The sequence below is a fragment of the Pagrus pagrus genome (assembly GCF_965226575.1).
Source record: "Pagrus pagrus genome assembly, chromosome: 6".
In the NCBI taxonomy this organism is placed as follows: Eukaryota; Metazoa; Chordata; class Actinopteri; order Spariformes; family Sparidae; genus Pagrus; species Pagrus pagrus.
Genome location: NC_140190.1, coordinates 8454663 through 8471974, shown reverse-complemented (window position 1 = coordinate 8471974; position 17312 = coordinate 8454663). Strand labels below are relative to the sequence as shown.

Genomic DNA, 17312 nt, shown 5'->3' with positions numbered 1-17312 from the left:
GGCTGACTTTTTATGGGAAAAGTCATGATTCGGTATTGAGCAGGGTGCTGAGCTGAAAACGAGTTGAAGCTCATATGTCAACTCTCCACACTGTTCCTTAAGTGAGTTCATTTTTTATAAGACTGAACTCTGACTGACTCTCTTTAGTCATGTTTTTGCAGAGGGCAGCAGATTTTCCTGCAGCTTGACTTGCTATGCTGGAGCACTGCTGTATACATTTTAATCTCTGTCCTAACCAGAGCCCTGTCACCTCTCTGTAGGGCAGATGATATCTCTGAGAACCAAAAATTCTCCTTAAACCAAATTTCCCTGCATGTCTTTGACAGACAGACTGCGCCTGCATGCATAATTCAGATAGCACGGGATGATCTTGTGCGAGAGTCTTTGTTGCCCAGACTTGTCTGTGCACGCTGACTTATACTGCTCATTATAAGAGTCCCTCCAGTGAAGTCCTCATAGATAATGAAATGTGCTCACTGACGCAGCCAAAAGTGAAACATTATCAGAAATGAGTACAACTGGTTTCATCTCATGATGAAAAGCGAGCAAAAACAAATGAACTCTAATGAGGCTCTTATTCGGCCGTCCAGACGACAAAAAACTAGAGAAAGCAGTAAATAATATGCTTGGTGGCACTTTGAAATGAATTCAATCAAAACCAGAGATATACTGAAAGTGACAGGCGTGTGTATTTATTGTACAGTAAAGTTCTTCATTAAATATAGCATATTCAAAGATGAGTCATGCACTGCATCATACCGTCATAATTATCTTGACGGATGCATAATGGTTATGGGTCTCTGTAAGCAGAGCCTGAATTATCCTCCAGTGGATTGTGAATATCACAAACCCCTCTTCCAGTCAGCTATAACGTGCATGCAGAATATTTACAGGGTTGATATTTGATATCCAGGCTCAGGCTTCAACATAAGCATAGTTTGGGGAGTGACAATGAACAGATTATGACATAAAGACCGGCGGACACAGATCTCTCCACCCCTGCTACATGGAAGCAAGACATCATGAGTGAAAGAGACACACTGTAAATGCCTTGTTTTTCTTTCAAACGCCTTGATTTCAAACCATTCCTGAGAGAGGGACATGTATATTTAATGGAATATTGACATCAAGAAGTACGAGGTCCATTTAAATCCTTTTGAAGAACTGAAAGAAGTTCCTGAGAATTGATTAAAAACAGTTCGGAAAACATCAGGATGGCTATATAGGTACAATAACATATATAAAAAGATATTCTCAAAATATTAACGGTGCAACATGTAACAATTTGTGTTTAAAACATTAAAAAAAACTACAATTATCAACAGAATGTGAGGAAATGACATCACTGCACTTATGACATCACTGCATTGTGTCGCAAGGATATCTATCGAATCTAGCGTGCTAACCAGCTAGCCCCTGAAGCTCCGAGCTCTCAGTCCAGACAGAGTTAACTAATTTGACTGCTAGCTGCGCGGTTAACTGTGCTTACTAGCCAACGGCAGCTACAGTTAGCAGCAGTTAGCGACCTGCTCTGGTTATATGCTGCCCCCTATCTGTTTCGAGTATAAATTCAACAGTTGGCAAACATTACGTTACATATTGCAACTTTAACATTATAAATATCATCATTTATTTTCTAAACAGTGGGACAGGTGAGACACAACTACTTAAAAAAGCAAGGGGCCAAGAATAGATCCTTGCGGCACCCCTTGAAGAAGCTCGGACCTTTTTTGTCACGTGACATCAGTTACTGCTGTCAGAAGCAGCACTGACTGAACTATCTCACAGGTTTCACTCCATTTATTATTTTCTATATACTTGAGGTGAGAGTGATCCTTTAGGTGCCGGGATATAACTGCTTATCCAACAGATTGGACATCTCCATCCAGGACAGGTCCCACTGCACTTCTGTCATGTCCTGCTTGGTTGCAGGAAGCTCCACTGCTGGTAGATCCTCTTTGGAGGCTGGACAACAGCTACGGGTGCAAAAGGTCTGGTGCCTTCACAGGAATACAATAATCAGTGAAGCATTTGCTTATCAGTCTGTTGGACTTGTGATCCATACCAGATACCCAGTCTTATGACAGAGACTACAGATGCTGTGACTCACCTGTAGTGAAGAATCAGCCAGGCAGTTAGAGGAATGAGGAAGAGGAGCACACATGAAACAATAACCCATTTCCAGGAACCTGATAAAGAAAACACAGGGTTTATTTTTATGTCTCAGTGTCAAGACAGCTCTTCCCGGATCACTGCTCAGAAGGAAGCATCCATCTACTCATAAACAAGAGGCTAGCTAACTAAGAAAGCTGTTTTGTAGGTATTTTAATGGTATATTAGAGTTTGTAACTTCCTGGAAAATCATTAAAAATGTTGATGACTCATCCTGCACTCTGGGGCGTGTATTAATTTGTCCTTTTTTTAATTTTATATTGCTGCCATGGACAGATAAAAACAGCTGTGTCTGTCCAGAGCAGCTCTGAGGTGATTTATGGAGTTTCCTGGTTGACAGATACCGATAGCTTTGTTGCTAAAGTAAGCACTAACTGCTGCTAAATGTTAGCTGCTGTTAGCTGGTTAGCATGGCAAGCGGTTTACAGGTAACACGTCACTATGCAGAAGAAAAATAGCACTCCATTGGCTGTTTCATGGGAACCACATAAAACAGATTTTGGCCTGTCACAAATAAAAGACAAGTTGGATGAAAAAGTGTATTTCAAAGTGTGTATTTACAATACAAAATATTTTTACCGCTAGCCCAGCCTGCTGTCCCATCTGTGGATGTGACGTTGCCTAGAAAACAATAATTGACATATTTAATTGATATCACATTGAGCAGAATATTGTACATTATCATGAAATGTAATAAAACCACACACCTCGGTCCGTTCTCACTGACAACCAGCTCGCCGGGCTCTTCATCTTTCTGTCCTGGGACGCACACTGGTACAAGCCTTCATCTTCCTGCGTCACTTTCTCAATAGTCATATTTATTACTGTGACTGAAGATGAAGAGTTGTAAGTGACGATTTCTGCTCCATTTTTAAAGAAGGTTGTTCGATAAGGTTTGCCCGTCCAGTACTGACAATACAAGACCACTTTACTGCCCTCGAATACAGGGAAGGCAGGAGTCTTTAGGATGATGGGACCATCTGTGGGACAAAGATAATAGACGTAGTTAACAGACGAAAATCCTCCCCAATCATTATAATTACAGTTACTCAAATACATAATTAAACCCTGTCTGTGTGATTGTCGATGTATTGTGGAGCAACAAACTGTGTTCCCGGTTTCTCCCCCAGTTTGTCCAGTGTCTTTTAATACCACTGTTACACAAGACTCACAGCTTACTGTGATGCTGACTGCATTGCTGCGGCCCTCAGCGTCCTCACACCAGTACAGTCCACTGTTTTGGCTTCCAGCAGTAAACACACACGTGTCAGACTTGTCTGCACTAACAGCACCCCCGAGTGGCGGACACCGGTCAGTGTAGAGGACTCTTTTCCTCACTCTACGGCCCGGAGAGAACTGCCTCAGCATCCAGCCTGAGGAGTTAGTCTGAGACGCGGGGCACTGGACGGAGAAACGCTCCCCTGTGAAGAAATGTCTGCTGCTGGGAGTTAGAGTCAGCAAGGGAGGAGGCAGCTCTGGAGGAGGGAGGTGGACAGAGATAAGAAGATAAAGTGAGAAGAAGACGATCAAAGACGCACTTCATACCATTTGCCAGATGGTTCGATGTTGATTACGATTAGTGCACTAGTGGCTCTGTATGTTCATGGTCCCCAGAGGATGAATCCCTAATCTGCCTTTTCCCCTATCATCACTATAAAGTTCACAGCTACACACTTGTGAAGCTATTGCATTGTAAAAAATCTGTCCAGCACCTGCTGAAATACTCAAAATTGCTTCCCCGGTAATCCCCGCTAAAAAAAGGTGATCTCCAGGACCAGGAATGTGGCCCAGGGGTGTAAATTGTTCACACCATACCCGTCTCCTGAAATCTGCCTTCATTTCTTACTTCAGCTACACACCTGTGAAGGTTTGTGACAGTATCTTGCACGGTAGTGACGCTATTGTTCCCACAAAAATCTGTCCACAGACAGAAATATAAACACCTGGTAAAAATTCTTCTGTAATGATCTCTGGTCTCCAGGGTCACATTTTGCTATGATGACAAACACACACAGACTCACAAGGTACGAATATAACAAGCCAACACTGCTACGGCTGATAATGAGTGCTGTGCTCATACTGTATCTTACAGTTTTGTATTAATAGTTACATGTAAAATTAGTATTAATCCTGAATATATTAGACTATCATGACTTCAGTGGCTGTAGCTGCACATGCTGTATGTGTCACTGCATCAGAAGTCACAACTAGACCACTGGTGTGTGTGTGTGTACAGGAGAAACCTGATGCCTCACTGCAGAGGTTGTATCTGCTGCTGCTCACCTGACACACTGAGCGTGGCCGGCTGGCTGTCGAACGCCACAGGGGTGGTGTTGCTCTCCCTCCGCTCCGCTTGGCACCGGTAGCTGCCCGCGTCCTCCCTTGTTACCGCGCTGATGGAGTAGCTGTCACCGGAGACCAGGTGCCTGGGGGTCGGGGTCGGACGAGGGTGCGGTTTGTCCCTGAACCACCGGTAGCTCCACACAGAACTGGAGTTTGATTCCACTGTGCACTGCAGCAACACACATTCGCCGAGGTAGATGTTTGACCCAGGAGGCCACACGGACACGCTGACCTTCAGAGGCTCTGCAGGAAGACACAGACTCCATTATGGACTGAATTTTCATGCTTGTGTCTAATGCACTGCAGGTGTGTGTTTGTTGTATGTGCCAGTACCTTTAGATGAAGCACCTTGGAGAACAAATGCAGCCACACCTGAAAAACAGAGAAATGACTTCACTCAAACACACACCGACATCTCCTTTAGGTCCTCGTATACGACCACAGCTTGTTTCTGCCACTTTGGTGGCGTGTTGGGTACAGTGCGTTTAGTGTACAGTCTGCTCTGCCAATCAGGAGCAATGTATTAACACGAACGCCACAGGCAGCTCAGATGGTTTGTTCCCACATGGCTTCACGCCAGATAGTTATGGTCCACTGCTGATTTTGGATTATATAACCGACCAAGACAATATGAAATAAAAATTCAGAAAGGTTCATCTCTGCAGGCAGATTTAATACCTCCAACACCAGCAAACTTGCGTCTCTGAGACATAACAACAATCTCCCAATTCTGCTGAGACGTTGCTATGAAGACACATCCGAGCCACACACACTCACACACACACACACACTCACAGTCGCGGTGCTGCCACACAGTGTGACAGAGAGGAGAGCTTCCTGTTCCTTAATGAGACTGTTTAGACGGTTATCATCCCCATGGGAACAGGAGGAATGCACACACATTTGCTGTATTTTCCTGTTAGACACATACAGTAAAGTAACTTCGTACGTCTTACTATTGTCAAACAGTTTGGCACATAATTCACGGTCGTTAAGGACAAAACAGGCCACACAACAATTTGGCAGCCTCGTCTAAATCACTTCCATTAGCTCTATTCAGATTCTGGCTGGTGCACATCATTTTAATTTAGCTTTGTCTGAGACTCCCAGCTGCATGCTAACAGCTCAGTAAAATTTATAACCGAGAGCACGCCACACTGATGTGAAGAAGAAGGGAGTCTACATCAGCACTGCTCTGACAGGTCCACGCAGACGCTTGGACACTGTTTTGTCCACCAGCAGAAGATTTAGTTTTAATGAAAAACACAAGAGATTTCTTCTAAAGTCTTTTCCAGCAGAGGCAGACTAGTTAAAAAAAGAAGCAGGTGTGTGTCGATCAGTCGAGGTTTTATCTGTGATACTCACCCAGCAGTGAGGAGATAAGGATGATGTTCATTCTGTCAAACGTCCAAAATCAAATGTGCAGCTCCACTGAGAGAGAAAGTGACAATAATTATAATTTTAAGATTTCTACCGTTTAAAAATAATGTATTTTTTGCAGAAATCCATTGTTGCTTTCCTTTTTTATTTTAGAAAAGCTATGAAGCAGAGAATAATACTATCTCTTCAGAGGAGTTTCAACTGACTATCACAGTAAACCACAGGCAGAGATGGTCATCTTGGTGGAGACATTTCCTTCCTCTGTCAACAAGTTAACAGGCGGAGCCATCAGACAGCAGAGTCCAGAGAGCGACAGGAAGGCAGAGAGGTAAAGATCCCACAACACAAGACAACAAGCAAGTTTTACAGTTTCCTTGTAAGGATCGTATCTTTTGTCACACTTATACCCACATTTCACATGATTCTTTATATATTTGTCAATAAGATTAGTCCCAAATTAAGCTGCCATCAATATCTGCGTATCGCCGTCTGCTTGTTCAGGTTGTTTGTTGTGTTTTGTTACCTATTGTTTGTTCTATTTATGTCCCACAGTACTTGCTGCTGCTGCTGCTGATGATGATGATGCCGATGCTTGTTTTCTCTTTGGGGAGCGTTTCATTGTATTCAGTTTAATCCGATCAGTTACAATCAGATAAAATTAATGTAAATCAAATGAGGGGAATAATACAGTAAACCCCCTGGCGGTTGTTTTTTTGGAAGCCATGCTGCTGACGTGGCTTTATGGATCGCAGTGTTTTTGTAAGTCCGTCCACCTCTAAAAAGTGACTGAAATATCTCAACAACTACTGAATAGATTACCATAAAATTTAGTACAAACATTTGTGCTTCCCAGAAGTTGTATCCCACTGATTTTGCCAGTTTCCTGACTTTTCCCATTAGCACCACAATGAGGTCCGTATTGATGGTTTTGAGTATAAACCGGGATGACTTGTCAATTGTCAGACATTCAGGACGACTTGTAATGACTCTCCAGCATTAGCAAATGTTTTATGTTCAATACATTCACTTTCAATAGCCCTCATTTAAAACACTACTCTGCTGCTGTGTCAAACAGTCGTCTGCCAGGTTAGGAATGACAACTTGTAGCAGCTCCTCGTCGCGTCGCAAGTACCTGCACCTCGCGAGTGACAGGGGAATTATGCTCCATCGCTAATGCTGGTGCCACGGGTAATGGATGGGGAGAAAATGAGGTGTCAGGAAAAATTAACCAACTCTTACTCCAGCTGACCTCGGGGTGATCTCCCTCATCTGCGAACAGGTGTATTCAGTGATCGAGGAATTCTTAATGTTCAACGCCGTTATGAGACCAAAAGCAGTGGATCAGACTACAATCAGAAGATGTTAGAAAACCCATTTTAAGAAGTCTTAATCAATAACATTCTGATTTAGACACGTTGACTTTTGTGTGCTGGTGATGGAAGTTGCAAAGGAGTGAGACATCTTGCTTCTCACTCATTTCTGTTGAGAGCTGCACATGTGCGTAACCAACAAGCAGCTGGATGTACTCGTGAAGCGACACTGAAGTCACTGACGATGTAACGGTGGTTATTTCTTTGATATCTTTCTCTTCAGTCTCTCTTTCAAACTCAGCACCAACTGAGCGCCGCTTAAACAGATGGATGGAAAAGTACTAAAAAGCCAGTGGCCTTAAAAATTAGCGTGTCCACCCAGGTGCTTTGTTTTTGGGACAGCCGATCTGGAGCTGGAGCCGACAAACACCCACTACTAGGATTACTACTGCTGAGTCATTTGACGCAGCAGGGAATAGCGACGGCATCCATTCACATTAAAGACAAAAGCCAGATTTTAGCAGGTTTTTCTGTCCTGTGTGGAAGTGGTGTAAGACAGTGAACATGGAAAACATCACACCTGCCATCTGAAAATTAAGTTGATTTCTATCTGTGACAGCAAACATATCTGCTCTGTAAACAACCTAATAAGAAACCACTTATATTAGCATTATTTTTCTACCATTAGGCAGAGCAGATGGTCAAACTGAGCCAGACAGCAGCTACACAAAGTCTCCTTGTTAACTTACAAACATGAGCACACGTCTTGTCCTGTACCTAGCTTGCTCGATTTGCCGTTCCGATCGCTAATTAGTTGCTCAGCTGCAGCACACTTAATAACACATCCGCAAAGTCCACTTCAGTGTGTTTTTTATACTGGTGGCGTCCTTCCTCCTCAATACCACTAACAACAGCTGGCCACCTGCCCCTGACATGTAGTGCAAGTTTGTTTTACTGTGACTTTTGTTCCCCTGCAGGTGCTCAGCCTGCCAGCGTTTGTCAATCAGGCACGGACACCAACGCGCCCCTCCGACCATGTTTCCAAAGACCTTTTCTTTCCTTTTGTGAGCAATACGTTTAAACAAAAGCACACGGGCACTCACTTGCACTACAAAATGGATGACAGAGCGTGGCTGTACCACTGCTGCCGGCTCCTGTTTCACTTATTTCTTTATGTACTGCATTACAAGCCCCAGAATTGATAATCAATACCTTTACATGGCAGAATCTTAATAAAAAAAACAGCGCAGCAGCCTAAAATAGCATCAATCTCGTGTTGGCTCTCGCTGCTCTGTTAACTTTTTCGCAGCCGAAACTGCTCTGCGCCTTCACAGGTAACCACAGCTGCCTCATTATCCCTGAGTGATCCCCGCCTCCTCCTCCTCATCATCATCCCTCCCTCCACCTCTCCGCCCCTCCCTCCGCCCCTCCCTCCCTCCCTCCCTCCCTCCACCTCCCCGTCGCTCCCACATCATCCAGCACTCCCAGCATCCACAGGGTTTCTTCCAGGAAGCGCGTCGGGGGCAGTGCTGGATGCCCTGCTGGAATGCCTGGGAGAGAGACCATCCTTATTGTCCATCTCTGAGAGAGAGAGAGAGAGAGAGAGAGAGAGAGCCAGTGGGGAGGAGGTGGAGGAGAGGAGGAGGTGGTGGAGGAGGAGGGGTGGCGATAGGAGAGAGGAACAGACATGGCTTCTAAAGAGATCACTGCCTCTGGTTTCGTAAGTGTGAGCAAGGATATCACAGGTGGGTAAAGACTGGTTATTTTTTGGTCCGTGCGTGCGTGTGCGTGTGTGTGTGTGCGTGTGTGTGTTGTTGCGGGTTGTAACCGCGGTCACCTCCCGGCGTGTCTGCCGTTCATGCTCGGGATGCTTTTCCCCTCCGCGCGTCTGGCGGAGAGGCTGCGACCGAGCAGACGCATTGGATGGACAGTCAGGAGCTGCACCTTTCCGTTTTCTCCTGAGCGCTTTGCCTTTTTCCTTCCTCAGTGCGTGTGAATTAGTGAAATGTGCAGATGAATTATTCACAGTGCAGTGGGGGGGGAATTTACCTTGCTTGGAAATCTGCCCCTCGGGGCGGATCAGGTGATAAAAAACCCCCCTCCAGCCTTAGGCCAGAGAAGAAAAAGGGGCGTTGTGGAAATAATGGTGTGTGTGTGTGTGTGTGTGTGTGTGTACTCGTGGGGCTGATAGCGGTTTTTTTTTTTCACCAACACACACTCTTTCAGAGGATGTGTTTCTCCCCCCTTCACCCTCCTCCCTCCCTCCCTCCCTCCCTCTCTAAACCTCAACCTTTGAGTGTTTTATCTTTGTTTTCCTGCAGCTCGAGCGCTATAGTGATGGCGCGCGTGCACGTGCTTGTGTGGCAAAAAAAAAAAAAAAAAAAAAGTGGGACTGATAAAGGCAGATGTTCACCAGATCGTGCCAACAACAACAACAACAACAACAACAACAGATAAATGCACAGACCCACGACAGAATGCACAAATATTTATTCCGTCATTTCTCAAACAGCAACAGCTCACACATGTCAGAGTCACGCACGCGCGCGAACACACGCGCCACAAAATGCTCAGGGTATCCGGGACTCTGCTGCTGTGTTAATTACTCCTAATGGCTCTATTAGGCACACTGTGATGATTAATCCAGTGGAATCCCTGCCTCTACACTCAGTCACCTGCCGAGAGGGCTGCGCCGCCTCCCCCTGCCCTGACAGGTGGATCACCCGGGGCCTAACCGTGGCCCCTGGTGGCCTGCAGGGGCCTGCACAAGGTCACCTGAATGAGACTTTCGGGCCTCATCTCCTCCCCCCTGGATGGACTTGTTATGATCAGTGGGTCCATCTCTGGCTCTCAGAGATCTCCTCGTCATACAGGGAACTGGCACCGGTTTGTTTTCGGAGGAGCATATGTGTGTGTGTGTTTTGAGGCTTGGAGAGTGAAGCCCAGTCTTTTCTTTCCAACACTCAGATGCTGCTGCTGTGTGCTTATAAACAGAAGTGGAAGAAGTATCGATATCCCCCTCAAAGTAAAAAATGCTCAAATCCACGAGAAAAAGTTCAAACCTGAAGTGTTTTCACCAAAAGTGTCAAAAATGTAATTATTTAGAAGCACAGCGGCGCGTGTCAGTTTCATACTGATATATAGGATTACTGTAAAAGATGCGGTAATGTGCAAGCAGCATTTTAATGTAGTTTATTCTATAATTCATCATATTTTGTGTCAAGCAACACTGTGTAACTTTCTGCAGAAAGATTGTTCATTGTTGGCTCTCCTTCCATCCATCCCTCCATCATCTGTGACCACTTATCCTTTGCAGGGGCCGGTGTGTCGATCCAAGCTAACGTTGGGCGAGTGGTGGGGTACGCCACTCTCATACCCGGGTTGTCAAATAAAGATCAAGATCAGATAGCAAGTTGGATCTTTGCTGTCGGCCATCAGTGTTGATGTTTGACAATCTCGGGGTGGGACTTGACAATCAACCCTCTTCCTCCAGATTTACTTTAAAAGTTACATAGTGCTGCTTTAACTGATCGTTAAACAGACAGATGTAGTGCAGTGAAAAGGACAATATCTCTCTCTCCGAAATGTGGTGGAGGAGAAGTAGAAGAGAGCGTGAAATAGAGAAATTCAAGTTAAGTGTATTGAGTAAACAGACCACACTCCACTGCCTTAAAGTTCACAGAGTCTTACGTGCTCCTGAAAACGCTGCTACGACCGTACCAGCTCCCCCTGCCAAATCCCACCGCCCCGGCTTTCGTATCGATTTGCTCATAAAGTCGTCAGTCGGATGCCGTAATGGAAACGGAGAGGATGAATCACGTGATATCCTGCCGGCGACTGTATGTTTCTTTGACAGCGTCGATGCCGTGTGCTCCCGCCCTGTGAGTAAGACGCCTTCCTCTGGGCGCAGAAGGCAGGTTTACGTGCGGGATAGATGTCAGGGGTCGCGGCGCTGACGGTGATGCTGTTTGACGGGAACACTTCTCGGTGAATCACCTCGCGATGCCTCGCATGTGTCATGTTGCTCTTGTGAGGAGGAAAGCGACACAGGAGCATATTGCGAAGCGTCTTGCTGATGGCACTAGTCGGAGGAGCCTCGCTGATAGCGTGGTGTGCACTTCAGCGAGCGATAAAGAAGAAGATTATTGGTATGTTTCCGAGGCGATACGTGACTAATCCAGGCAACCTCCCAATGAATGCCATTGTGTTTTGAAGTAGCTTATTCATAATCATCAGGATATATACAGACTCATGTGATTAATTTATCATCTGAAAATGCCACCACGGGTCTGCTTAAATGACACGCCTGATATATCGCTCGGTAATTTGATGAAGGCTTGAATACAGACCTGACCGCCCAAAGGTCAGGCTGGTTTAATTTGATTTTGGACTCATTTGATTGTGGTTCTGTTTCTTTTTAAAGGTCCCATCATATGCTCATTTTCAGGTTCATAGTTTTATGTGTCCGCTACAAAATGTTTACGTGCTTTAAAGTTCAAAAAACACCTCGACTCACCCTCTGCCTGAACGCCTCCCTCCTGATAGGCCCCGGTCTGCTCTGATTGGTCAGCGCTCACAGGCCTGAGCAGTGGTGACTGTATAGTTGTGACATCACAACCTCACAGATGTCCTGACAGCTTGTTTTTTTTAAGGCACTGGTTCTGAATACAGGCTGTGAGCACTTTAACTGCATTTATCGTGAAATGCACTTAGACTCGTTTGAAAGACTATTAAAACTATGTTTACGCCTTAATTGATAACTGACTGTAGTAAGTTGACATGTAGGTAAGATAACTGGGGCGCTCTTGTTCTAGATCATTTCAAATATGTGTCGGCAGTGATTTCTAAATGTGCCTCTCCCTGATTTAGTATGAAAATTAACTTGCAAAGACGGGGAAAGAGGTAATCTACAGTAAACATCACATCTCCTTTTTTATTCTTGTCAAACTGATGTTATTGTTGTGTGGTAATGCCGACCGTGCAGACTTCTCAAATCGATCCAGACACACTGCACACGCGAAAACAAACGCAGACGTGATTTTCACCGTGATGAATTCACCTGTGTCGAGTTTACGATCCCTGCAAGTTGATTTTTTTTGTCCGGAGCACAAGCAGCGCGCTTTGAAAAATGCTCCACGGTGATGTGTTTTTTTATTAAGCGCGACGAAACGATGCAGAAATGCTGATCAGCTGAGTGTTTGTGTTTTGTTTTTTTTAATAACATTTCAATGTCTTCGTGTTGTTTCACAGAGAGCATCAAGAAGATCGTTGACAAATCATCTATCAAGTTCATTCACGGCATCAAGGTCGACACCAAAAGTGGCAAAACAGAGGACAGAGTGCTGGTAAGTTGCTGCTCTCGCTCTGTTCACTTGAGGGTTTTTTAATGGGCCCCTGTGCTCCAGTAACAACTGAGCTGCTGATGTATGAGAACACCTCAGTCCTGCAACCTATGCACTCTGACGCATGCATCATGTATGTACAGTACCTTTTGATGTTAACTCCCACTGCAGCGGATCTGTGACGGTGAAGGTAGCAGCTCCCAGTGATTAAACAGTGAAGCATCTCGCTTCCGAGGTCACTCGCTAACTGCTTCATAACTGCTGGCCTTCATCTGCGACTGCTGTTGGCAGGATGGCTGTAGACAGACGGTATCTATGGGAGCGGCTGTGGACTCCTGTGTGTGTGCGAGCCCCACTGTGGAGGCGGCGGGGGGGCCGAGCAGCTCGCAGCCTTTGATTCTGGGGTGCTTTCATCAGAGAATATGGGGCAGAGATATGAAATCTCTATTAGAGTGAGTGGAGCTCAGCCAGCTATCTGGTTTAAAATCTGGGGCAATCGGCTCTGAAAGTACGGACCAGAACCTCGACTGGACCCTGTTTGTATTTGCGGGTCGTAAAGCACACAGTCCAGAGCAGGTTTCATTGATTGATTTCTCTTTTGAGTGCAGCAACTAAACCATATGTGCGTACGAGCGTGCTCTCATACAATTCCCAGTCCAACCGCAGTGAAGTCGGTGTATTTTTTGATGCTGTTTAAAACGCTTGTGACTCCCGTTGCCCCTCCTGAAGTCCCCCGGTGATCCAGTGAGCTTTCATCCCCGGCCGAGCGAGCGTCAGCCTGGCAGAGCAGTGCCTCCACTCAATGGATGCTTTAATGATTCACCGTGCGGCGAGGACGGGCGGTTAGAGGAGTTTCTGCATGTACAGCCTTTGATATTGTGGCACTTTGATACGTCTATCTGCCAGAAACATCTTTCCAATAATCTCTTTCCAATCCGCGTCTCATTTACTGCTTCCTCTTTTTAAAAGCTGAACTGGAAAGCTTGGGTAGTCGCTCCTGCTGGGCGCGCACAGAAGACTGGAAAACAGATTGGAGTTTGATCAAATGGGCCTGGGATGGGATTTTTTGGAGGAGATTGCTGGGCTTAAATGTGTTAAGTTTCGAGTTGAGGCTTCTTTAAGGTCGTTTGACACTTTTTTAAGTGTCAAACACGAGCAGACGAAGAGTATCCGTCCTGTAGGCACCACAATAATCCTGATGTGTGTGTGTGTGGTCTCTCTTTGATGTGGAATAACTTGATACCGGATCTCTCTCCTGCTGCATCAGCATGATTCACTCCTGTTTACTCGCTCTCAACTACCACCCATAACCCCCCGACTCATCACAGTAATGCGATACAGTCTGGTCCTTTTTTTTTTTAATCAGCTCCTTCAGACGCGCACGTCCTCCATCCCACACGCACATTTCGAGCGACCGCATTTCAGACACCTCACTCGCCGCGTGGGTGTGAGAGGCTGCCAGTGCGCGGTTCTGACGGGCCCGTGTCAAGCTCCTCTCTCTCCAGGAAAAAAAAACAAAACACACACAACGGCGGAGCGTTGTAATTTAATTACGGCTTTTTTCATCGGGGAGAGGAGGAAGAGGAGGGAGGAGGAGGGTTTGTTTGTCCTGAGGGAGTGTTTTAGCAGGGGCCATCAGAGAGAACGGAGTAAATGATTGGGAGCGACGGAGCAGAAGAAGAGAAGAAAAAGAGCAGAGGGCAGTGTACTCAGGGGCTGGTGCAGAGCAGCCAAATGCCAAAGAATCACCACTTCTTGTTTGCCTCGATGATGAGAGACGCTGACTTTTTCGGGGTACAACAAAAAACAAACGAGGAGTCACACAGCTGCACGACACAAATGTTTTCCGAGAAAATAAGAGGTGGTAAACGTAATGCTTTATCGGCATCCTGACCCGGCATGACTGGTGTGGAGAAAACTGCTGAAAAAAATCTCCGGCTCTTTCCTTTAAGTTGTCCGTGGAGATGCTGAATGATTAGATGTGATTGACTGCTGAGCCCAGAGCCACACTGTACGTCTCCAATTAAATACATTAGCCTCTTTCATTTTTTGCCCGCAGCAGACGCAATGTAACGCTGATGAAGTTATATTTGTTAGAATGTGATTAAAACGTTGGCGTGTCATCATTTCTCAGCCCGTATCGCAGGAAGTTAATCTATTAATGTTAGACAACGTGTCTCTGACACGGAGGGCTTTTAGCTGGATCGATACATGAATATACAGAGGGCTCATTTCCCTCCTCATCATTACCATGGAAACTCCTGGGACTATTTTCTCCCCACGGGGGTTGTGACTGTGCAGTGAACTTTCCCGTAATCCTGACTCAATTTGCTCCCTTTTTTTCTTTTAGGTCCTCACAACATGGCGTCTTTATTTCCTGGCGCCAAAGATTCCCGCCAAGGTACTTTTAACCGCTCTCTCTCCCGTACAGTACGAAGCTTTTTTATTCCCAACGCCTGCTGAAATCTTTGCTTTTGTCGATTCAAATCTGTGACAACAGGTAGAAACAACCTTCAACTTCTTGGAGATCCGAGCCTTGAACTCCCACCCGGATCACCAGGTGAGTTTTAACATTAATGCCGACCTCTGTGTGCACTCGCGCTCCACTTGTACAGCTAATTGTTTGTCTTTCACAGTTGTGTCATAGAGCGGTTACATCACTTTGGCCTTCGAGGAATGACAAAACGCATTCGGAGCATTTATAGAAACAGCTACAGTGACAGTCATTGCTCTCTTAATTATGTTTTTGTCTTCTGGCAAAACTGCTCAGGGACCGTGTGGAAATTATTAGATTTATCAGAGAGCAGGGATTTTGTGTTTTTGTTTTGCTGAAGAGAGGGTAGTCAGGATTGTTGGGGGAGGACGGGGAATCATTTTGATTTTTACCAGCCTTATCTTTATGTATCTGTAAAAAATACTCCGTGCTAGTGAGATTAATCACAGGACAGAATGGTCGAGTGCATAAATGATGGGTTTAGTGAGTGGCATGGGTCATACAGGTGCATTTGCATGCTGGTATATAAACAGATAATGAATGACAATATAATGTTGTTGTAATAATATGAGATAGATGTTCATTAGACTAGTTATAATGGTTAAAAACATTAATAAACGCTTAAAATGGCCTTAGATCTGCTTAATGACATCATAATGTGTTATAAACAGTTTATTATATGTTAATATACTGCTCAGAAATTGGAAATAGGGACGTTAAAGGATAAGTTCACCCAAAAACACACAAATTTGCAACAAAACAGCTTTCTCCCAAACAGCTGATGTAGACGGAGACTTGTTTTAAAATGTAAGAAACATCAAAAAAAAAGGGAAACAAAACGTAAAATGGCTTCACACAGCTCGTCCGAAGCGATCCAAGCCTTCAGAAGCCTGAGATTGATTTTAAAAGACACTATTTACACCCTTGACGAGCTCGTTCAGCCACTTCAGACAGGTTTTAATTGCGTTTCTTTATTTTTATCCCTTTTTAATGGTAAAAAGAAACAAAGTCAGGAAGGTATGAGGGGGAGGTGTTGCGGTGTGGTTCTCTTCAGCCTCCTATAATTTTCACCTACAGTTTCCATTTTCTGTGCAGGTCATTATCGACACCGACAAGTCCACCTACTCCCTGAGGTTTGAGTCCCGCGAACACCTCAATCATGTGGTCAGCCATATTAATTTCGCTCTGTCTCGAATATTCAACAACTCCATCTTTGCGTAAGTGTCGCTTTCTCACAGAAAATCTGAATAATCTGTGCAGCGGTAGATAATCAGAAAAGAAAGAAGAATGACCTTTTTTTTTTATTATTATTATCCGCTAATCTAAAGATAAATGGTTCCTAACGGTGTCTGTGTCTTTAATCTTTGCAGCCCGTCCATCTGTCATTCAGACAGTGACCTTTCTGAAGGCAGCAGGAAGTATTCGCCCAGCTCGGAGACTTCAGTGGAAACACAGAGGGCCTGTGGTAAAAAGAGACATTATCATCAAACACGGGAATTTGCACACATTAGCACACGCGCACACACACACAGATAGAGGCACGTGCACACATATTGGCTGACTCAAGAGGAAGTTGGCTCACATGCTCCCCCAGATGTTCTTTCTAAAGTGCTCTGTCACCCAAATAAAAGATTGATAATTTGGACAAATGTTTCTGCGTGCACTCTCCTCCGTTCTCCCTCCTGTTATCGCCGAAGGAAGCAGCTGTTCACATCGACTCATTCATTCTTTTTTTCCCTCTCTCTCTTGTTTTTTTCCCCTCCTCCCGCCGCCCGCCTGCGTCTCTCAGGAGGCTTCTCAGAGACGTACTCGGCTCTGTGCGACTATAATGGCATCAGCTGCAAGGAGGAAGTGCAGTGGGTAAGAGCTGTGGGACTGTGCCTGTGTCGCTGTGAGTGCCTTTGAGTGTTATGTACAGCACTGTGCACAAAATGAGGGGGGTCATATATTGCAGCAAACAGGCTCATGGGTAATGTTGCTCCTAGGACGTGGACACCATCTATCACTCCCAGGACAACCGCGAGTTTAACCTGCTGGACTTCAGCCACCTGGAGAGCAGGTGAGGGACGAAGAGCGGTCAGACACTATTACCTCCGATATACGGCACCTCATTTACCTCCGTTTTACCTTTTTCCAGGGATTTGGCGGTGATTGTGGCATCAATGGCGTACAACACCTGGTTCACTAAGCTGTACTGCAAAGACCTGCGCATAGTAAGTACACACTTGGTTTTACTTCGCTGTGAACACAGGTGAAAAGTTTACGTGTTTT

General features: G+C 45.3%; 2 protein-coding genes across 5 annotated transcripts in view; one reads left to right on the top strand and one right to left on the bottom strand.

Moving 5' to 3' along the window:
• Nucleotides 1-665: 665 nt before the first annotated feature.
• Nucleotides 666-8514, bottom strand: LOC311258139 (Fc receptor-like protein 5). 2 transcript variants are annotated; one of them, XM_084354210.1, is made up of 9 exons: nucleotides 8309-8514; nucleotides 5881-5946; nucleotides 4849-4887; nucleotides 4456-4758; nucleotides 3345-3647; nucleotides 2880-3152; nucleotides 2752-2793; nucleotides 2111-2189; nucleotides 666-2000 (listed from the first exon to the last, which is right to left on the bottom strand). In XM_084354210.1, the coding sequence occupies exons 2-9, from the start codon at nucleotides 5909-5911 to the stop codon at nucleotides 1838-1840; spliced, it is 1233 nt and encodes a 410-aa protein (XP_084210336.1). In that variant the 5' UTR covers nucleotides 5912-5946; nucleotides 8309-8514; the 3' UTR covers nucleotides 666-1837. The 2 variants fall into 2 exon arrangements, with proteins under 2 accessions (XP_084210336.1, XP_084210335.1); XM_084354209.1 differs by having other exon boundaries at nucleotides 8418-8514.
• A 329-nt stretch (nucleotides 8515-8843) lies between these two features.
• Nucleotides 8844-17312, top strand: part of LOC311259191 (capping protein, Arp2/3 and myosin-I linker protein 3-like) — a 32796-nt gene continuing 24327 nt past the window's right edge. For all 3 annotated transcript variants that reach the window (XM_084356167.1, XM_084356166.1, XM_084356165.1), the window contains exons 1-9: nucleotides 8844-8950; nucleotides 12456-12550; nucleotides 14898-14948; nucleotides 15048-15107; nucleotides 16137-16258; nucleotides 16412-16506; nucleotides 16831-16901; nucleotides 17027-17100; nucleotides 17179-17254. In XM_084356167.1, coding sequence (XP_084212293.1) covers nucleotides 8893-8950; nucleotides 12456-12550; nucleotides 14898-14948; nucleotides 15048-15107; nucleotides 16137-16258; nucleotides 16412-16506; nucleotides 16831-16901; nucleotides 17027-17100; nucleotides 17179-17254 — 702 coding nt within the window. In that variant the 5' untranslated portion in view covers nucleotides 8844-8892. The remainder of the gene's footprint in view (nucleotides 8951-12455; nucleotides 12551-14897; nucleotides 14949-15047; nucleotides 15108-16136; nucleotides 16259-16411; nucleotides 16507-16830; nucleotides 16902-17026; nucleotides 17101-17178; nucleotides 17255-17312) is intronic.

Excerpts from the sequence above, each read along its gene's own strand:
- LOC311258139 (XM_084354210.1), bottom strand. The coding sequence starts at position 5,911 with ATGAACATCATCCTTATCTCCTCACTGCTGG. Across the intron at positions 2,794-2,879 it reads GTCAGTGAGAACGGACCGAG|GCAACGTCACATCCACAGAT; the intron begins GTGTGTGGTTTT and ends ATTGTTTTCTAG. Across the intron at positions 2,190-2,751 it reads GACAGCAGGCTGGGCTAGCG|GTTCCTGGAAATGGGTTATT; the intron begins GTAAAAATATTT and ends TTTCTTTATCAG.